General features: G+C 44.7%; 1 protein-coding gene across 1 annotated transcript in view; it reads right to left on the reverse strand.

Moving 5' to 3' along the window:
* LOC124802731 (tubulointerstitial nephritis antigen-like) overlaps positions 1-23045 on the reverse strand; it is a 519347-nt gene that overhangs the window by 28582 nt on the left and 467720 nt on the right. The window contains exons 4-6 of the mRNA XM_047263700.1: positions 19325-19596; positions 9319-9382; positions 4077-4275 (exon numbers count right to left, since the gene is read on the reverse strand). Coding sequence (XP_047119656.1) covers positions 4077-4275; positions 9319-9382; positions 19325-19596 — 535 coding nt within the window. The remainder of the gene's footprint in view (positions 1-4076; positions 4276-9318; positions 9383-19324; positions 19597-23045) is intronic.

The following is a 23045-nucleotide window of genomic DNA, read 5'->3' on the forward strand; positions in this document are numbered from 1 at the left end:
TCTTTTTCGATGTCTTCACATTTTTCCTGCATTTCCTATTTATTTCATTCCTCAGCGACTTGTATTTCTGTATTCCTGATTTTCCCGGAACATGTTTGTACTTCCTCCTTTCATCAATCAACTGAAGTATTTCTTCTGTTACCCATGGTTTCTTCGCAGCTACCTTCTTTGTACCTGTTTTCCTTCGCAACTTCTGTGATGTATGGCTATTGTGATCAAAATGCCCAACGGGCCAACTGCTCGAGGTCTTCAGCCATATGTGAAACGTCAACCACAACCTGCTACAAATGATGATGCCCAAGTAGGTGTTTTAGCTGCTGTTGCGGCTAATCCGCACATCAGTAGCAGACGAATTGCGCGAGAATCGGGAATCTAAAAAACGTCGGTGTTGAGAATGCTACATCAACATCGATTTCACCCGTACCATATTTCTATGCACCAGGAATTGCATGGCGACGACTTTGGACGTCATGTACAGTTCTGCCACTGGCCACAAGAGAAATTACGGGACAATGAAAGATTTTTTTGCACGCGTTCTATTAACGACGAAGCGTCATTCACCAACAGCAGTAACGAAAACCGGCATATATGCACCTTTGGGCAACGGAAAATCCACGATGGTTGCGACAAGTGGAACATCAGCGACCTTGGCGGGTTAATGTATGGTGCGGCATTATGGGAGGAAGGATAATTGGCTCCCGTTTTATCGATGGCAATCTAAAAGGTGCAATGTATACTGATTTCCTACGTAATGTTCTACCCATGTTACTACAAGATGTTTCACTGCATGACAGATTGGCGATGTACTTCCAACATGATGGATGTCCGGCACATAGCTCGCATGCGGTTGAAGCGGTATTGAATAGCATATTTCATGAGAGGTGGCTTGGTCGTCGAAGCACGTTCACCGGATCTGACGTCCCCGGATTTCTTTCTGTGGGGAAAGTTGAAGGATATTTGCCGTGTCCGAACATTACGGAAGGCGAACTACTCACTGTTGAGAGGATTGTCGTTAAATGTATTGCCAAATGCATTGAGGTTGACGGAAATCATTTTGAGCATTTATTGCATTAATGTGGTATTTACAGGTGATCACGCTGTAAAAGCATGCTTTCTCAGAAATGATAAGTTCACAAAGGTACATGTATCACATTGGAACAACCGAATTAAAATATTTTAATGTACCTATGTTCTGTATTTTAATTTAAAAAACCTACCTGTTACCAACTGTTCGTCTAAAATTGTGAGCCATATGTTTGTGACTATTATAGCGCCATCTATCACATAGCGAAAAAAGTGGTCCAAGTAAAACTTCATATTTCTTTACGTACTACACGAATATGTAATAAAAAATGGGGGTTCCTATTTAAAAAAAACGCAGTTGGTATCCGTTTGACCTATGGCAGCGTCATATAGCAAGCCACCCATAGCGCCATCTGGTTTCCCCCTTCAAGCCAGACAAGTTTCGTTCTTTGTAGTTTTTTTGGTTTGACGCTAATTTCGTGAGATATTTGGCCCGGTCACGATCAATGGACCATCCTGTATATTCCGCATCTAGGAGTCACAAACCACAGCTTCACAATGAGCTGTTTTTCTTTTCGTTATCGTTCGTAGTTATTGTGATACTTCAAACTAGTGTACCACTCACATTTTGAAAAGTTTACAGTGAAAAATGTAGTTGCTGGCCCGTTTACGATGTGATGCAGTTTACGGCATACGAGGTGCGTGAGGAAAGTATTGAGACTGAGAGCACTGTGGCCGATCTGGCAGCGCTGAGTTGTTGCTCTTTTGTAGACCGGTGGGTTCATCACTTCCAAGTGCTCAGTCCGAGTTTCAGCTTCGTAAAACCGTCGCGTGATTGTTTGAGAGCGCCATCATTGAAGTTGTGTTTTTGTTGTGTGTTACGGAAATGGTAGAGCGGGATTTAAAGCAACGTTATTCTATCAACTTGGGGGATCGCGAGTGTGACCTTTGAAAAAGTGAAATGGGCCTACGTGGAACATTCTTTATCAAGAACATAAGTTTTTCGCCGGCACAGATCATTTTTGGAAGCTTGAGCACACGTTGAAGATGAAACTCGCTCAGGAGATCTTCAACTTCCAAAATTGACGAAAACGTCGAATGTGTCCATGCTCTTGTGAGATTATTCCTCCCCAAGAAACTCTCAACCAAGTGTTTTACAAAGATTTCCTTGAAAGGCTTTGCAAAAGGGTGACTCTAGTGAGACTTGACGTATGCAGACAAGAGGAGGCTGTGTCACAACAATACCCCGTATCACACGACCACTTCCATCACGGAATTTTTGACCTAAGAAAGGCATTTCTGTTGTTCCATAGCCCCACTATTCAACTGATCTGAGTCCTTGTGACATTTTCTTCTCGCGAGATTGAAAAAAATGTCTTACAAGGACATCATTTTGGAACTCCGGAAAACATTAAAAAGATTGTGACCACCATGTTGAGGGCCCTACAAATTGAAGTCTTTCAGCGCTGCTGCCAGGACTGTGCACAACGACTCCGCTGGTGTATAGCTGCCGAAGGGAACCACATTCAAGCGGACAATATTGTTATTGAAAAAAAAGCTTTGGCAGATAAAAAATATCACTCTCGTTGCTTTTCTCACATATATCGTACGAGGGGCGTTTTAAAAGTCCGTGCAAAAATAAAAACTACTGATGTTTTGGGGGTAAACATTTTTTTATTTTTCGACATAGTCTCCTTTTAGACTTATACACTTCGTCCAACGCTGTTCTAATTTGTTGATCCCTTCGGAATAATAGGAATTGTTCAAGTCTGCAGAATAGCTATTAGTTGCTGCAATCATCTCCTCGTTTGAACAAAATCTTTGTCCCACCGGCCATTAACTTAGGGAACAAATAGTAGTCCCAGGGAGCCCAGTCTGGAGAATAGGGGGGATGTGAAACGAGTTGGAATCCTGTTTCCATTAATTTTGCGACCTCAACTTCTGAGGTGTGTGCTGGTGCATTGTCTTGATGGAAAATGACTTTTTTGCGGTCTAATCGCCGGCGTTTTTCTTGCAGCTCGGTTTTCAAACGGTCCAATAACGATGAATAATACGCACCTGTAATAGATTTACCCTTTTCCAGATAGTCGATGAGGATTATCCCTTGCGAATCCCAAAAGTCAGTCGCCATAACCTTTCTGACCAAAGTAATGGTCTTCGCCCTTTTTGGTGCAGATTTTCCCTTGGTAACCCATTGTTTGGATTGCTGTTTGGTCTCAGGAGTATAGTAATGTATCCATGTTTCATACACAGTGACGAAACGACGCTTAAATTCCTGCAGATTCTTCCTGAACAGCTGCAAACCATCCTTGCAACACTTCACACGATTCCGTTTTTCAGTCAAGCGTGAGCAATCGCGGGACCCATCTTGCGGATAGCCTTCTCATGTCCAAATGTTTATGCAAAATATTATGTACCCTTTCATTCGAGATGCCCACAGCACTAGCAATGTCATGCACCTTAACTCTTCTTTCATGCATCACCATACCATGGATTTTATCAATGATTTCTGGAGTGGTAACCTCCACAGGGCGCCCATAACGTTCTGCATCACTTCTGCCAGTATGGCCACTCCGAAACTTTTCAAACCACTTATAAACTATTCTAATCGAAGGTGCCGAGTCACCGTAATGTTTATCAAGCTTCTCTTTAGTCTCCTGAGGCGTTTTGTCTTTCATAAGGTAACGTTTAATCACCAAACGAAGTTCTTTTTCGTCCATTTTTTGACAATCACTCGACTTCCTTGATTCACACGAATGCCAGACTCATAGAAATAGACCAATATGACTGAAACTTGGTGTGCGTTCTTTCCAAAGATGCTACTAACTAAACATGACCTTGATACGCGCCGGTGGGGGCCATCTCTCGGACTTCGCACGGACTTTTCAATCGCCCCTCGTATATTGTTGCGTAAGCAATGTTGCTAACATGCCTAAATCGTTTTTAACGCTGGAGGGAAAGCTGCACCTCTTTCCAGTTTCGAGCAAATACGTGATACATTTTGACGTTTGAGCTACGACGCGCCACATAAGCGTTTCAGCAGGTGTACTCACCGCCCTCTGCGGCTGCAGCGTGCCGAGTCGCAGCGAGATGCCCTCTGTGAGGCGGTGTCCCCAGAAGGGCGTGTGGTTGCTGGCGCGCCAGCCCAGCCGGTAGGTGTCGGCGTTGACGCCCTGGATGATCTCGGGGTCCACGAGGCACTGCGACTGCTCGCACAGCAGCTCCAGACGGCCACCCATCGACTGGCACTTACTGCAAGTAGGACACATCCTCTCTCACTGGACGCCACATCACAGCACCGACACAACAAGCTACGCTTCTCTACAGGCTGTCCCTACAGGAGGGCCTCAGTTATCGCGGAGATAACGAAAACGATCATTCGAAGCGAAGACTGGAATTATTATATGTGTGATGTCTGTTCTTTCCGAGATGTGCTAAAGAAGACACACCACACAAATACAAGCATCTGACGACCAGTAATGATGTACATGAAACGTATTCGCCGTTGCGAATACGAACAACCATTAGCTGTGTAGGGGGATGAAGAGAGTGAAAATTTGTGCCAGACTGTGACTCGAACCGATATTTCCCGTTTTCTGCGAGCGGTCGATTTAACCGCTTTGGCTATCCATACACGACTCACGGCCAGGCCCGAACTTCCATACGTCACGATCTGTACTCGTACACACATTATGTAATTCTCGTACAGGGGAGGACATGTTTTAGTTGAAAGTCACTGCCTGGTATCAGCGGAAAAATACAGTACTACAGTGCTTGTATTGTTAAGAAGAACGATACAATGTTCCTTCGGGCATGCGTGTATATCCGAAGGAGTAGGCTGAGCTGTGGCTGGCTCGATTCAGGCTTGTCTTGGGTTAAACCTCGGTTACAGTCCTGTGGTTTTATTTCTCCTGCGGCTATCGCGATAATGTTTCTGTCCTCTCCATGAGTGGCAGCAGCTGCGTGTATCGATACTAGTACTGCTGTACTATCTTTGGTGTGGCGGCTATAGTTTCCAGTCGGTCGGGGGGCGTGGAGCAGCAAGGAAGTCTCTGTCGCGCATACTCTGACCGGGGTCGCTGGCGGCGTGCACGCGCGGTTGGAGTGTGAGGTGCTGCTTGCGAGTGCTACGAAGTTCGTCGCCCACCGACATGAAAGTTGAGTCCTCACTTTACCTACTATCGAGCCTCAACAGTTTACATTTCTTCATTTGATCCTGGTTGTCGCTTTTGGGACATTCCCACGAGCAACAACGTGTGTGTATTCAAGTCGGCCAAGATTCCAGCCGTCTTCCTGTGGAGTTTAATTTAATTTATTCCCTGTTATTGAAGTTGACCAGTGGTATCTTCTGCCTTGTGGCCATTGATGTTCCGGTTACCTGACCTGGTCGTTGAAGTGATTTTCAGTAGTGTATTTTCCTCGTCGTGTTGTTGCTGACCAGCGCGGCGTGTAGTTCGCCAGCTGAGGTGTTGTTGGTCGTTGTGGGCGCCAATATTCTGTGTGTCGTTGTATTGAAATCTTGTGGTCGTTTTGCTGGTTGCGTGGAGCGGAACTGATTTTGTTGATTGGTCGGTCGGCTGTCTGTCGGTTGGGTTGCCTTCAGATTAAGAAGTCGTTGAACAGACTGCCTGTCTCACCTAAACGGGCGTTAGTGTTACAATCCCAGTCCGACCCGTGCAAACTTCTGAGCGCCGTTCCTTGTGTGTTACAGTAATTTCCCTGTTTGGGTTTTAGTTATTTGGCTGATGTGTGGCCTTCAGCCGAGTATCAATATCTCTTAAATTAATGTTCTTGTCTTGCCCTTAAGGCATGATATTGTTATTCTTTATAGGGACCTTCAGCCGAATTTTATAAAAAATGTTTTAAGATACGGCCTTCTGCCTTTTAAAATTGAAACTCTTCTTTCTAAGGCTTAAGCTGTTAAATTATTTGTTGATGTGCGGCCTTCAGCCGAGTTTTAATATCTCTTAAATTAATGTTCTTGTTTCGCCCTTAAGACACAAGATTGTTATGCTATTGTATGGGACTTTCAGTCGAATTTTGCATGAAATGTTTTAAGATAAGGCCTTCTGCCTTTCGATTGGAACTCTTCTTATTGCTTAATATGCGGCCTCCAGCCAAGTTCTATTAAATGTAAATTGCTAAGGCCTACAGCCTGATTAGATTGAAGATCTAGAAAATATTCTTGGGTGAAACCTCCAGAAGAACCTTGTATTTCAATTTCTTGCTTAGGCCTTGTGTCTTGGATTTTGAGTGTGGTCTTGAGCCGATCTAAAGTTAATCAAAGGAGGTCGATTAAAGTTTTGAGTGTTTTGCATCCTTGTTGTAATATCGTGTGTTGATGAATAAAGTTTGTACGTTGAGTGCAACTGATAGCAACTTATTTTGGGGCCTTTCCACAACCCAATCCGTTCTTTCCCGCGAGCCCAGGCATTTCACAGGCACTGCGGCAACTTCAGCCGTTATGAAATACATGAAATGTATTTACAATTGGGAATAAGAATAACCGCCAGCTGTATAAGGGAACGACGAGAAATATTAGTGACAAAAGCGAAAAAGAGAATGGCTTCAATTTCGGAATTTCAGTTTCGGTACTAGAAATTCATTGCCTCTTTTCCCACACCTCATTGGTTACCTTAAAGTCTCATCCCATTGGCTACGTGAAACTGACGCGTTGTTTACCTATACTGAGCTGGAAAGTCATGGGATACCTCCTAATATCGAAACGGACCTCCTTTTACCCGTCGTACTGCAGCAACTCGGCGCGGCATGGCCTCAACAAGTCGTTGGAACCTCCTGCAGAAATACGGAGCCATGCTGCCTCTGTAGCCATCCACTGCTGCGAAAATGTTGCCGGCGGACGATTTGTGCACGAGCTGACCTTTTGATTACGTCCAATAAAAGTTGGATGGGATTCATGTCGGGCGATTTGTGTGCCAGATCATTCGCTCGATTGTCCAGAACGTTCTTCAAACGAGTCACAAACTGTTATCGCCGAGTAACATCACATCGTTGTTTCGGAACGTCAAGTCCATGAATGGCTGCGAATGGTCCCCAAGTAGCGGAACATAACCGTTTCCAGTCATGATCGGCTTAGTTAGACCAGAGGACCCAGTCTATCCCATGTAAACACAGCCCACACCGTTATGGAGCCACCACCAGGTTGCACAGCGGCTTGTTGATAACTTTGGTCCATGATTTCGTGGGGTCTGCGCCACTCTCTAACACTGCCATCAGCTCTTACCAACTGAAATCTGGACTCATCTAACCAGAACACCGTTTTCCAGTCGTCTAGGTCCAACTGATATGGTCACGAGCCCAGGAGAGGCGCTACAGGTTATATCAAGCTGTTAGCAAAGGCACTCAAGTCGGTTGTCTGCTGCCATAGTACAGGGCTATTACAAATGATTGAAGCGATTTCATAAATTCACTGTAGCTCCATTCATTGACATATGGTCACGACACACTACAGATACGTAGAAAAACTCATAAAGTTTTGTTCCGCTGAAGCCACACTTCAGGTTTCTGCCGCCAGAGCGCTCAAGAGCGCAGTGAGACAAAATGGCGACAGGAGCCGAGAAAGCGTATGTCGTGCTTGAAATGCACTCACATCAGTCAGTCATAACAGTCCAACGACACTTCAGGACGAAGTTCAACAAAGATCCACCAACTGCTAACTCCATTCGGCGATGGTATGCGCAGTTTAAAGCTTCTGGATGCCTCGCGGTTTAAAGTTTATGGCCCCTTTTTCTTCTGCGAAAAATACTTTACAGGACACGTGTATCTGGACATGCTGGAAAATTGGCGCATGCCACAACTGGAGACCTACAGCGCTGACTTCATCTTTCAACAGGATGGTGCTCCACCGCACTTCCATCATGATGTTCGGCATTTCTTAAACAGGAGATTGGATAACCGATGGATCGGTCGTGGTGGAGATCATGATCAGCAATTCATGTCATGGCCCCCACGCTCTCCCGACTTAACCCCATGCGATTTCTTTCTGTGGGGTTATGTGAAAGATTCAGTGTTTAAACGTCCTCTACCAAGAAACGTGCCAGAACTGCGAGCTCGCTTTCGAACTCATTGATGGGGACATGCTGCGCCGATTGTGGGAGGAACTTGATTATCGGCTTGATGTCGTCGAATCACTAAAGGGGCACATATGGAACATTTGTGAATGCCTAAAAAAACTTTTTGAGTTTTTGTACGTGTGTGCAAAGCATTGTGAAAATATCTCAAATAATAAAGTTATTGTAGAGCTGTGAAATCGCTTCAATCATTTGTAATAACCCTGTACATTAAGGCCTAATGTCGCCGCATTGCCCTAACAGATATGTTCGTCGTAGTCCCACATTGATGAAGTTACTTCACGCATTGTTGCTCGTCTGTTATCAGTGACAGCTCTATGCAAACGCCTCTGCTCTTGGTCGTTAAGTGAAGCCCGTTGTCCACTGCGTTGTCCGACGTGAAAGATAATGCCTGAAATTTGGCATTATCGGGACACTCTTCACACTGTGGGTCTCGGACTATTGAATTCCCTAACGATTTCTGAAATAGAATGACCCATGCGTCTAGCTTCAACTACTAGTCCGCGTTTGAAGCCTGTTAATTGCCGTCGTGTTGTCATAATCGCGTCGGAAACCTTTTCACGTGACTCGCCTCAGTGCAAATGACAGCTCCGCCAATGCACTGCCATTTTATATCCTGTATAAGCGATACTATGGCCATGTATATGTGTGCATATCGCTATACCAAGACTTCTGCCACTTCAGCGTTTGGTCAGTAAAAGAAAACTGCTATGACTAGCGCTGGCCTTGATCTAAACTTTAGCCGTAAATGTGTTTCTCGACCGCTGAAAGTGTGCATTGAAATACATTAGGAAATCTTTCAATTTTATTCATGATAAATAAACAATAATTTACATAAAATGCTTAACAAAATAAAACAATTTAATGATAACGATAATTACTTAGAAGTGTTTCTCTTAGGAACCGATTCTAATGGAGCATACATATGCGTGAACGTTTTTGCTTCAAATGATCGTTTTTGTGTGGCTACAAATTAACAGAAATGAAAGTTAATACCATCGAAACGAGTTATTCAAACCAGGCCAATGTGAACTGCACTGAAACTCTGAGCTACCTTCTACAGCTGTTCTTATACTGAAGTCAAGCAACTATTTTGTCATTAGTTACTACATTTGTTTATTGCAGCTGAAATCGTAGATGGCGGACATATATTCAACGAAATACCATTTATAAGATACAGACGTACTTGACAGTTTGGACTTACCATTCATTGCAGTTTATCTTCACTGTTTCCCCGTACACGTAATATCGGCCGTTATGGTAACATTCTGAAAAAGAAAGGAAAGAAAAGGTCGATAATCATTGTTATAACTATGACGTGAAACATTAGCTTCTTCTTACGTATGAAATATTCAAAAACTTAAGGGGATTTAGCTGGGTATCTATTTCGATAACTGCCGAAAGCTGCTTGTCGCAAGATAATAACTCGTATTAGGTTGTCCCTCATAGTTCATCTGGCCTTCCGAAGTCATTCCTCTTACGTCTATTGTATGTAATAAAGGCGATGTGATAACTGTATAGCAAAATACCTTGCTATTCTGTTGAGCTACCTAATAGGAATTCGATAGATTTCATAAGTCTGTTGCCTTTGACTGACTCTGATATGTGATTCTCTCGCCACTGTCGTCCCAGTGTCGGTTTAGTTTTGAAAGACTGCGATTAGGTTTGGTGCTGAAATAATTAACCTGTTTTGACAGTATTCATTTCCATTTCCTTTTTATTCAGTGGCCTGTTCTATGAGCAGGCAGATGGAGTTACTTTGGGGTGCTATGTGTCACCAATTGTCAATATTTTCATGGAAAATTTAGGGGAACTTGTCCTAGAATAGGTAGCATTGAAACCTGCACGCTTTTTTAGACATGTAGCCGATACTTTTCTGATTTGGCCTCACAATAGTGAGAATTTTCAGCTATTTGTATCTCACTTAAATCCACGGGAATATTCGCTATGGAGGTGGGAAAGGATGGCTCCTTGGTCAGGAGGAATTTTGATGGTACATTGGGACATGCCGTTTATAGGAAGCCAGCCCACATCAGGTTGTATCTTCAGTGTGACAGTTGTCACCAACGAGCTCAGCGTGAAGGGGCACTTCGTATCTTGGTTCATAAGACCCATATCATCTCAGACCATGAAAGTTTGTCAGATGAGTTAACGCATTTCGGCAGAGTGGCTATAATAAAAACGGATCACACGCCCGTTGCTCTATCGACCAACCGTGCATCGGCTGAGTGATGAGAATAGTATTGTGTCACCTAAGTCTACGGCATTACTGTCTTACGTAGGTACTGTTTTCAACAGGATAGATCATATTCTGATGAAATGAAATGATCGTATGGCATTATTAACCAGGAGACCACATCTGGCGTCGTTCAGCCACCTGCTGCAAGTCTCTTTACTTGACGCGACTTGTGCGTCGTTGATGATGAAAACAACACAATACCCAGTTCCCGAACTGATATCATCTCCGACCTGGCAGGGAATCGAACCCAGGACCCCCTGACTTCGAGGCAGCAAGCTAATCACTTGACCAAAAGCTGCCGACATATTCCGATAAAAAACAGTGTGAAGTGCGTTTTTCGACTACCGTTTAAGATCCACCAAGATAGTGGACGACTGTTGCATAGACCAGGCCTGTTCAGGAGGCGATCAGGTGAGCACGAGCGCTTGTGCCCACTCGCCGCCTGAGAAGTGATCGCTGGCGGCAAAATGTGGCTGTCGGACGCCTTGATGTAGTGCTGGGAAAGTCGAAACTGTGCGCTGTCTTCAGAAGAGTGACCATGTGCTAAGTTGGCTGTAGTCTTAAGGCAAACGTACGTACTTAATGGCTCAGTATCTACTCCTAGAACACGTTACATTGTTACTAAACCCTCTTAAATTTTACAATTCCATATTTTATTCAAAGGAAGTCATTATTTATAGTTTACGCAGTAGTTAATTACAGTTATAAGGTGCACATGTGGTCAAGGGGATTGCGACTAGAATCTGAAACTTCCTCAGTCCCGGGTTCGAACACCACTACTTCCTAAATTTTGAGTCAAAATCATGAGCAAAGGCGGCCGAAGACTTCCGGCATAAGAAGTCACCCTCATTCTGCCAATGGCCTGTCAAAGAGCACGGAAGAGCGGACAGAGGCTTAGGGCATTATCTTGCCCTTGGGGTGGGAGACTACCCCCAAAGGTAGAATCAGCAATGATCAATGGCACGAGGAAGCTATGGCAACCAGTGCATTAAAAGACACATAAGTGTCATCGATTAGATGGGTAAATAAAATCACTAATGAGGAGGTATTGAATAGAATTGGGGAGAAGAGGAGTTTGTGGCGCAGCTTGACTAGAAGAAGGGATCGGTTGGTAGGACATGTTCTGAGGCATCAAGGGATCACCAATTTAGTATTGGAGGGCAGCGTGGAAGGTAAAAATCGTAGAGGGAGACCAAGAGATGAATACGCTAAGGAGATTCAGAAGGATGTAGGTTGCAGTAGGTACTGGGAGATGAAGAAGCTTGCACAGGATAGAGTAACACAGAGAGCTGCATCAAACCAGTCTCAGGACTGAAGACCACAACAACAAGTGTTTATCCACAGGACATGTGGTCTGTGACTGAAAAAGTATCATGATGATCTCTCCATTGGCGAAAGATTTTGGACAAGTTCCGATTCGGATCTCCGGCAAGGGATTGCCAATGGGGGAGATGACAATGAGAAAAAGACTGAATGACCAACGAAAAGATAACGTTCAACGAGTCGGGGAGTGGAATGTCAGAAGCTTGAACGTGGTAGGGAAGCTAGAAAATCTGTAAAGGAAAGTGCAGAGGTAAAATGCAGATATCGTGGCACACAGTGAAGTAAAATGGAAAGAAGATACGGATTTCTGGTTAGATGAATATAGAGTAATATCAAGACCAACAGAAAATGGTATAATAGGAGTAGGATTCGTTACGAATAGGTAGATGGGGCAGAGAGTGAGTTACTGTCGCTGTTCAGTGATACGTTGGTTCTCATCAGATACGGTAGTTCCAGTATATATATACCGACATCGCAAGCAGACGATGAAGAATAGAGATAGTATGTGAGGGTATTGAACGGGTAATTCAGTACGTAAAGGGATATGAAAATCTAATAGTCATGGGAAACTAGAATGCGAGTGTAGGGGAGGGAGTAGAAGAAAAGATTATAGGAGAAGATGGCTCGGTAGTAGGAATGAGAGTGAAGAAAGACTAATACAGTTCCACAATAAATTTTAGCTAGTAATAACGAATACTCTGTTGAAATATCATAAGAGTAGGAGGTGTACTTGGAAACGGCCAGGAGATACACGAGGATTTCAATTAGATTACATCACGATCAGGCAGAGATTCCGAAATCAGATATTGTATTGTAAGGCGCACCCAGGAGCAGATATACGCAGAACACCTTGAACGACGAGGGATAGGACATGTGCAATAGTATGTTCTGCAGAAATGATTAGCATTTGGACCACTTCGGCCCGCTGGTTCAAGGACAACATCGATATCGCGGCGCAACACCACCTACCAGTAAAATGTGCCTTCGGCTCTCGTTGTCGCTATAAACCGAAGGTAATGGATCAACGCGACTTGAAAAGACATGTAGGATGCCTAGCAGACATATGCGCGAACCGTGCCGTCAAATCAGTGAGTTTCAAAGAGGGCGCATTATTGGCATCAGAGAATGTGATGCACCCATCCGTGAAATTGCTGCTCGTGAGGGACGAAGTGTTTCTGCAGTGCAACGGGTGTGCGCAGAATGGTTCACGGGAGGTCGTAGAACACGAAGAGATGGGTCAGGTCGCACCACCCAGACCACGCCCCGAGAAGATCGACACCTCATCCGAATGACAGTGTGGGACAGATCTGCGTCCTCCTTGACTCTGGCGCAACCGTGGAACAGTGCAACACAACGTACACTATCAAGGGTGACAGTCCGTCGCCGTTTATTACGGAATGGGATACGTGCGCTTCATCCACTCCTCCGCCTACATTTGACGAATGTGCAGAAACATGCTACCCGGCAACGCTGTATGGAACGACGTCAGTGGGGACAGGAATGGCATCATATAGTGTTTTCAGACGAATTTAGGTTCTGTTTGTTTGAAAATGATGGCCTCATTTTGGTTCGCCGCAGACAGGGGGAGCGGCTTCACAGTGACTGCATTCGCACAAGACATACAGTGCCAGTTCAAGGCTTTATGGTGCGGGGTGCTACTGGGTCAACCAAAAATAGCAGTTCCTACGTTTTTAAGGCACTGTGGCCAGTATGACCTGCGTTACTGACATCTTCAGACCTGTTGCCATACCCTTTCTGCACAACTCCCCCAGACTCCATTTTTCAACAAGACAATGCACGACCACAATTTGCTGCACGAACACGATGATAAATAATAAATGTCGTGTAATTAGGGCCTCCCGTCGGGTAGAAGTCTTTCGATGTGACGTCATTTCGGCGACTTGCGCGTCGATGGGAATGAAATGATAATGATTAGGACAACACAACACCCAGTCCCTGAGCAGGGAAAACCTCCGAGCCAGCCGGGAATCGAACACGGGCCCTTAGGATTGACATTCTGTCTCGCTGACCACTCAGCTACCGGGGGCGGACGTCACAAGTACTGTGCCAGGCCTTTGGGCGTGTATTAATTTCAGTATATGGCCTTCAGCTGAACCTTACGTGAAGTATTTTAGGATTAGGCCTTTAGCCGTGTTTTATTTAAAATTCTTGTTTGCTCTGTATTTAGGCCTTCAGCCGCATTTGTTTTAAAATCTGTGGCTTTCAGCCGTCATGTTCAAATTCCTCTCTGTACGGTTTGCCTTAAATTACCTTGAATTCTTAAAACGGCCTTCAGCCGTACTGTGTAAATGTTTATCTTAAGGTTTGTCTTTAATTATTTTGAATAATTGTTTGGGCCTTCAGCCGTCAAGATATTTCAAGTTTTCTTAAGATGGTTTTCTGTTGTACTGTGTAAATGCTTGTCTTTAAAGGTTTCCTTTTATTATGTTGATAAATTATTGCGCTTTCAGCCGAGGAATTAATGCAAATTTTCCTTAATATGGCTTTTAGCCGAGATTTGTAAATACTTGCCTTTTAAAGAATTTCCTTTGCTGATCTGAAATATTATTTGGGCCTTTTGTCGAGAAGATATTTTAATTTTACTTAAGTAAGGACTTCAGCCGTCTCTCTAAATCCTTGTGTTTTAAAAAGAATTATTTAAACTTTATTATTGAGAAGTTACTTGGGCCCTCAGCCGTAAATTGATCCTTGTTGTTTTAAAGAGAAAACTGTGCATTGGTTTTCGATGAATAAAGTTGTGTGTTCTTGTAAACTAACAGTAACTGATCTTGGCTCCTTTCCACAACCTGATCCGCTCTGTCCTGCGAAGTCAGATTTCATTGTTTCTTCTTCTGTTACGTCAGCAGACAAGTACTCCCCATCACAGAGGCCGTCAATTACTCTGGTTTAGTGGTTCATTGCCAATTCACGGTCATTAAACTTTGAAAAGACCCACTATAAGCTGTTCAGAACTTCCAAGAGATTTCCTTCTGATGTGTGTATAAAATATGACATTGAAATAGGAGAAGTTGAGAGTGTAAAATTCTTGGGATTACAACTTGATAATAAATTCAGTTGGGAGCAACATACTAACGAACTGCTAAAGCGCCTAAACAAGTCTGTGTTTGCAATGCGAATGATGTCAGACATAGGAGATATAAATATAAAAAAACTGGGATATTTTGCTTATTTTCACTGCATTATGTCATATGGTATATTTTGGGGTAACTCCACAAACAGATAAAAAGATTTTAGAGTACAGAAGCGTATAATAAGAGTAATGAGTAGTGTAAATCCAAGAACATCATGTCGAAACCTGTTCAAAGAATTGGGCATATTAATCACAGCTTCTCTCTATATTTATTCTTTAATGAAGTTTGTTGTAAATAATACATCTCTTTTTCCAACTAACTGCTTAGTCTACAGTATCAATACTAGGAATAAGGACAATATACATAAAGATATAAAATCACTTACTCTTGTCCAGAAAGGAGTCCAGTATTCAGCAACGCATATTTTCAATAAGTTACCAGCAACCATTAAGAGTTTAAGAAACTTCCTGGCAGATTAAAACTGTGTGCCCGACCGAGACTCGAACTCGGGACCTTTGCCTTTCGCGGGCAAGTGCTCTACCAACTGAGCTACCGAAGCACGACTCACGCCCGGTACTCACAGCTTTACTTCTGCCAGTACCTCGTCTCCTACCTTCCAAACTTTACAGAAGCTCTCCTGCGAACCTTGCAGAACTAGCACTCCTGAAAGAAAGGATATTGCGTAGACATGGCTTAGCCACAGCCTGGGGGATGTTTCCAGAATGAGATTTTCACTCTGCAGCGGAGTGTGCGCTGATATGAAACTTCCTGGCAGATTAAAACTGTGTGCCCGACCGAGACTCGAACTCGGGACCTATGCCTTTCGCGGGCAAGTGCTCTACCAACTGAGCTACCGAAGCACGACTCCGCTGAAGAGTGACAATCTCATTCTGGATTAAGAGTTTAGTTTCAGAGAAGGCACAATTTAAACATAATTTAAAAGAATTTTTAGTGGCCATCTCCTTCTGTTCCATCCATGAGTTTCTCAACAAGTGCAGTAGACCATTTTAATGAAAATTTATTGTTGTTGTTGTGGTCTTCAGTGCTGAGACTGGTTTGATGCAGCTCTCCATGCTACTCTATCCTGGGCAAGCTGCTTAATCTCCCAGTATGTACTGCAGCCTACATCCTTCTGAATCTGCTTAGTGTATTCATGTCTTGGTCTCCCTCTACGATTTCTACCCTCCACTCTGCCCTGCAATACTAAATTTGTGATCCCTTTATGCCTCGGAACATGTCCAAACAACCGATCCCTTCTTCTAGTCAAGTTGTGCCACAAAATCCTCCCCAATTCTATTCAATACCTCCTCATTAGTTATGTGATCTACCCATCTAATCTTCAGCATTCTTCTGTAGCACCACATATAGAAAGCTTCTATTCTCTTCTTGTGCAAACTATTTATCGTCCAAGTTTCACTTCCATACATGGCTTCCATACATGGCTACACTCCATACTCCATACTTTCAGAAACGACTTTCTGACACTTAAATCTATACTCGATGTTAACAAATTTCTCTTCTTCAGAAACGCTTTCCTTGCCATTGCCAGTCTACATTTTATATCCTCTCGACTTCGACCATCATCAGTAATTTTACTTCCCAAATACCAAAACTCCTTTACTACTTTAAGTGTCTCATTTCCTAATCTAATTCCCTCAGCATCACCCGACTTAATTCGGCTACATTCCAGTATCCTCATTTTGCTTTTGTTGATGTTCATCTTATATCCTCCTTTCAAGACACTGTCCTATTTATTATACTTTAATTTTTGACAATACTTGGTTATAACAGCCAAGTAACTACCTACTGTGTGAATGACGGATGTATGGAAAGCAGATGTAAGTCTTAAGTCGTAAATAGTGGAAGTTTAATTTTAAATCTTGTACATAATCTGACTGTTCTTAACTGAGGGTCACTGAAACGAATATTCATCAGATATTCGTATCGAGGAGGTTACCAATGCCCTGAAGAAGTTTAAACCAGGCAAAGGTCCGGGTTTCGATGGTATCCACTCTGAGTTCCTCATACATGTCGGAGCCTACACAAAACAATGGATGGCTAAGTTCTTTACGGACATTCTCCAAGTGGGTAACGTTCCTCCCTCACTTAAACGAGCAAAGATCATCGCAGTCCTGAAACCTGGTAAACCAGGCGATAGACCAGAGAGTTACCGCTCCATTGCCCTTCTCAGTAAGGTCTATAAATTACTAGAAAGACTGCTCCTCAACAGAATAGGCCAAACTATACTCAAAAAAATCCCTATCGAACAAGCAGGATTCCGTCCCTATCGCTGCTGTACAGATCAAGTCCTATCCCTGACAACATATATAGAGGCAGGGTTGCAGAAGAAACATAAAGTAGCTGCAGCATTCATAGACCTAACAGTAGCCTACGATACAGTTTGGAAACAGGGACTCGTGTACAAATTAATCTGTGACGCCCCCTGCAAGAAGATAACCAACTTCATTGACGATATGTTGTCAAATAGAACCTTCCAAGTAATAATGGGGAATGAGAGAAGTAAACAGATGAAACTCAGTAATGGACTCCCACAAGGCTCTGTCCTTGCTCCCCTTCTTTTCAGCCTTTTCATCGCTGACATGCCTGCAACCAGATCGCGCAAATTTGGTTATGCTGACGACTGGGCTCTGGCAACAGCCCGCAGTAATATAGAAACTGCCGAAGATATCCTTACCAGTGACCTAGGGATTCTCAGCGAGTACTTTAGAAAATGGAAGCTACAACCTAGTGCTACAAAGACGGAAGTATCTGCCTTCCATGTGAACAACGAAATGGCCGACAGAGATCTACATGTATATCTAGACGGGAAAATACTAAATCAGGACAAACACCCAAAGTACCTTGGGGTTACCCTAGATAGGACACTAACATTCAAAGAACACCTTACGAAAACTGCAGCGAAACTTAAAACACGCAACAACAAATTGCAGAAGCTCTGTGGCACCACTTCGGGCTCCACAGCATCTACCTTAAGAACATCCGCACTTGGCTTGGTGTATCCAGTGGCAGAATACCGTGCCCCAGTGTGGCTCACCAGCAAACACACACACATGGTAGATAGCCAACTTAATGCAACAATGCCTATTATATCAGGCACAATCAGGCCAACTCCTACAGTGTGGCTGCCCGTTCTCAGTAACGTAGCCCCTCCTAACCTGCGCCGAGAACACGCTCTGGTTAGAGAATTTAAAAAAATCATGACCAACCCTCAATTACAAATCCATGAAGATACTCACGACATCCAAGGAAACCGACTCCGGTCTAGGCATCCTCCACTGAAGACCGCACAGGCGCTGCACCAAACCAACTTTAAAATAAATGACCGATGGAAAGAGGAATGGGAGAGCAGAACAGCAGTAAACTGCCACAATATGTCATGCATATTTAGTAAACCAAAAGGATTTGATTGCCCTCGCAAAGTTTGGTCAACTCTTAATCGCATCAGAACCAACTGCGGGAGATGCGCCGACTCCTTACACAGATGGGGTAAACTTCCTTCGGCCGCTGGCGACTGTGGCGCTGAGAGACAGACGGTCAATCACATCGTGCAGGAATGCCCACTAAGGGCAATGAGGGTGACCCACAGGATTTCCTAATGACGACCCAAGAGGCAATCTACTTATCTAAGCTGGACGTTTGTTTGTGATTGCTCTTCTGAGAGTCTAAATTTACAATTGGTGGTGTCCTTATATACAAACTGTTATTTATTGTTTTGTTTATACATATGTGATTTTTTTAAAAATCGTGTTGTTTCTGTAATTTTTACTGCGATGTTATGAGCCGTACTCTAAATAGATAAAATGAAACAAATAATTTACTTTAATTTTTGAGAATACTTGGTTGTAATAGCCAAGAAACTAGCAAATGTCTGAGCGATGGAGTTAATGAAAGCAGATGTAAATATTATACCTGTAGATATTAAAAGTTTAAATTTAATTCATGTACATAATTTTATTGTTTATTGACTGAGGATCATTAAAATTAATGAAACTCAAGTTTTTGTAATTACGTTTTTGTAATGTGTTTATCTGATATGTTCCATACCCAGGAGGATTCCCTCTTTTATGAGTCTATGGAATGAACAATTAATCTAATCTAATCTGTAATCTAATCGCCGGCCGAAGTGGCCGTGCGGTTAAAGGTGCTGCAGTCTGGAACCGCAAGACCGCTACGGTCGCAGGTTCGAATCCTGCCTCGGGCATGGATGTTTGTGATGTCCTTAGGTTAGTTAGGTTTAACTAGTTCTAAGTTCTAGGGGACTAATGACCTCAGCAGTTGAGTCCCCTAGTGCTCAGAGCCATTTGAACCATTTTTTTTGTAATCTAATCTAATCCACCTATCCGCTCTCTCCTCTGCATTTAACAATGAAATTCCCATTGCGCTCTCAATGTTACCGCCCTCGCATTTAATTTCACCGAAGGTTTTTTGACTTTTCTGTATGCCGAGTCAGTCCTTCCCTTGTCGGAACAGCAGGGGCTCTGCAGCACACTCACTTGTTACGAGCAGTGGGTCGAGACGAAGAGGTGTTTACTCACCGCGGACGGGCTCCGGCGGCGGGATGATGCCCTTGCAGAAGGACCAGTAGTCGGGGCAGCAGTCCTCCGAGTTGGTGCGGTTGCAGAAGTCGTCGCAGTAGCAGAGCGTGCCCAGGATGGGCACGGAGCAGTCGTCCTGGCGGTTGGGACAGCACGTGCCCAGCGTGCCGCGCGTCGCGCAGTAGGGCCCGCGCAGGTCCGAGTAGTCGGCGCCGCCCACCGCCACCAGCAGGCTCGCCCCCAGCGCCGCCAGCGACAGCCACAGCAAGCTCCTGCAAAAAGTGGCTCTCAGCACTATGGGACTTAACATCTGAGGTCATCAGTCCCCTACAACTTAGAACTACTTAAACCTAACTAACCTTCACACCGAGCACCGCCTCAGAAACTCGCCTCGTAGGCTGATTTAAATTAACTTTTCTGTGAGGCCTGAAGTCGTGACAAGTTCACTATCTGATCAAAAGTACCCACACACCACTATGTGATGCGGAATGTACCACTAGATAACACGGGAAGCGGACCCGCCAATATACACTCCTGGAAATTGAAATAAGAACACCGTGAATTCATTGTCCCAGGAAGGGGAAACTTTACTGACACATTCCTGGGGTCAGATACATCACATGATCACACTGACAGAACCACAGGCACATAGACACAGGCAACAGAGCATGCACAATGTCGGCACTAGTACAGTATATATCCACCTTTCGCAGCAATGCAGGCTGCTATTCTCCCATGGAGACGATCGTAGAGATGCTGGATGTAGTCCTGTGGAACGGCTTGCCATGCCATTTCCACCTGGCGCCTCAGTTGGACCAGCGTTCGTGCTGGACGTGCACACCGCGTGAGACGACGCTTCATCCAGTCCCAAACATGCTCAATGGGGGACAGATCCGGAGATCTTGCTGGCCAGGGTAGTTGACTTACACCTTCTAGAGCACGTTGGGTGGCACGGGATACATGCGGACGTGCATTGTCCTGTTGGAACAGCAAGTTCCCTTGCCGGTCTAGGAATGGTAGAACGATGGGTTCGATGACGGTTTGGATGTACCGTGCACTATTCAGTGTCCCCTCGACGATCACCAGTGGTGTACGGCCAGTGTAGGAGATCGCTCCCCACACCATGATGCCGGGTGTTGGCCCTGTGTGCCTCGGTCGTATGCAGTCCTGATTATGGCGCTCACCTGCACGGCGCCAAACACGCATACGACCATCACTGGCACCAAGGCAGAAGCGACTCTCATCGCTGAAGACGACACGTCTCCATTCGTCCCTCCATTCACGCCTGTCGCGACACCACTGGAGGCGGGCTGCACGATGTTGCGGCGTGAGCGGAAGACGGCCTAACGGTGTGCGGGACCGTAGCCCAGCTTCATGGAGACGGTTGCGAATGGTCCTCGCCGATACCCCAGGAGCAACAGTGTCCCTAATTTGCTGGGAAGTGGCGGTGCGGTCCCCTACGGCACTGCGTAGGATCCTACGGTCTTGGCGTGCATCCGTGCGTCGCTGCGGTCCGGTCCCAGGTCGACGGGCACGTGCACCTTCCGCCGACCACTGGCTACAACATCGATGTACTGTGGAGACCTCACGCCCCACGTGTTGAGCAATTCGGCGGTACGTCCACCCGGCCTCCCGCATGCCCACTATACGCCCTCGCTCAAAGTCCGTCAACTGCACAAACGGTTCACGTCCACGCTGTCGCGGCATGCTACCAGTGTTAAAGACTGCGATGGAGCTCCGTAAGCCACGGCAAACTGGCTGACACTGACGGCGGCGGTGCACAAATGCTGCGCAGCTAGCGCCATTCGACGGCCAACACCGCGGTTCCTGGTGTGTCCGCTGTGCCGTGCGTGTGATCATTGCTTGTACAGCCCTCTCGCAGCGTCCGGAGCAAGTATGGTGGGTCTGACACACCGGTGTCAATGTGTTCTTTTTTCCATTTCCAGGAGTGTATGAGGCGTGTTTTTTTAAGTAAGTACCGTTTCGAATTAAAAAAAAAGACGTGTTAAGATATCTCAATACTTTTATTTTTACACGAAAGCCTGTACCTTAATCTACTTTTCTACATAATTTCCGTCAATATTGAGGTACTTGTCATAACGTTGTACCAGTTTCTGAATACCCTCCTCGTAGAAGTCTGCCGCCTGACTTGTTAACCACTGCATCACCACTGTTTTGGCTTCGTCATCGTCTTGAAGACACTGACCGCCCAGGTGTTTCTTCAAGTGCAGGAACAGATGGTAGTCACTGGGCACAAGATCGGAGGATGATCTATAGTTTCCCACCGAAAAGATGTGATGAGATTTTTGGTCTGATTCGCCACACGCGGACGGGAATTGTCTTGCAGCAAAACCATGCCTTTGCTCAACTTCCATGGACTGCTGCTTTGATTCTGGTGTGACGTAGGCCCCTAACAATTTGGCTTAAGAAATCATTACCGTCGTTGTGGTACCGCTCAAGGAAAGTGAATGCACTGTCTAAACGTTTGGTTTTGTGCACATCCGTCAAAACTTTCGGTACCCAACGTGCGCACAATTTTCGGTAATTCAAGTGCTCGGTCACAATGCCATACAAAACAATACGAGAAACATTAGGAAAGTCATCCCGCAAGGAGGAAATCGTAAAGCCTCTGTTTTCTCTCACCTTATTGTCCACTTCCTGCACCAAACTTTCATTAACGACCGAAGGACGCCCACTCCGTTGTTCAGCGTGCACATTTGTGCGGCCATCTTTAAATGCGCTCACCCACTTTCTTACCATTCCATCACTCATAATGTTTTCTGCGTAAACTACACAGATCTCACGATGAATATCGATCACTTTTAGGCCTTTAGCACTAAGAAATCTTATAACAGCCCGTACTTCACATTCGGCGGGACTCATGATTACCGGAGGCATCTTAAACACTCAGTACACAGCGTAAACAAGGAAGAATGAGGCTGTAATGGCGTCAGTGCGTAGATTAAGGTACAGGCTTTCATGTAAAAATAAGATTATTGAGTCTTTTTTTAATTTCAAAACGGTAATTATTTAAAAAACACGCCTAGTAAAAGAGGGCCTGGAGTATTGTGTTGTGAGTAGAGAAGCAGCAACAGCGGAACGGGACACTCAAAAAAATGGCTCTGAGCACTATGGGACTTAACATCTGTGGTCATCAGTTGCCTAGAACTTAGAACTAATTAAACCTAACTAGTCTAAGGACATCACACAGATCCATGCCCGAGGCAGGATTCGAACCTGCGACCGTAGCGGTTGCGCGGTTCCAGACTGAAGTGCCTAGAACCGCTCCGCCACCCCGGCCGACAGGGACACTCAGGAGAGTTCATTGACTTCCAACTTGGACTAGTCATTACATGTCACTTGAGTGAATGTCAACACATTTTACGGAATTGTGTAGCGCGTACAGTAGGAAGCAGTTCGGATACGGTAATTGTTCGTTTCAGTAGGTCAAAGCACCCTATCATAAATCAGCATCTGTGAGGCAATCAAGCGCATTTCAAACCTTCTGAAGCTACCCATGTCGACTGTTAATGAGGTGGTTGTGTAACGCAAACGTAAAGAAACAACCATAGCTAAAACAAAACAAGGCTTTTGGGCACTTCAGGGAGTGGTTGTAAAACTTCACTTGAAATTATCAGAAGCAATCACTCTTGATTTCCAAAGTGGTACCAGTAGTCCAGCTAAGAGAATGACTGTGCATGGGAGTTTAAAACGGGGTATA

Source organism: Schistocerca piceifrons, chromosome 6 (assembly GCF_021461385.2).
Source record: "Schistocerca piceifrons isolate TAMUIC-IGC-003096 chromosome 6, iqSchPice1.1, whole genome shotgun sequence".
NCBI classification, from domain to species: Eukaryota; Metazoa; Arthropoda; class Insecta; order Orthoptera; family Acrididae; genus Schistocerca; species Schistocerca piceifrons.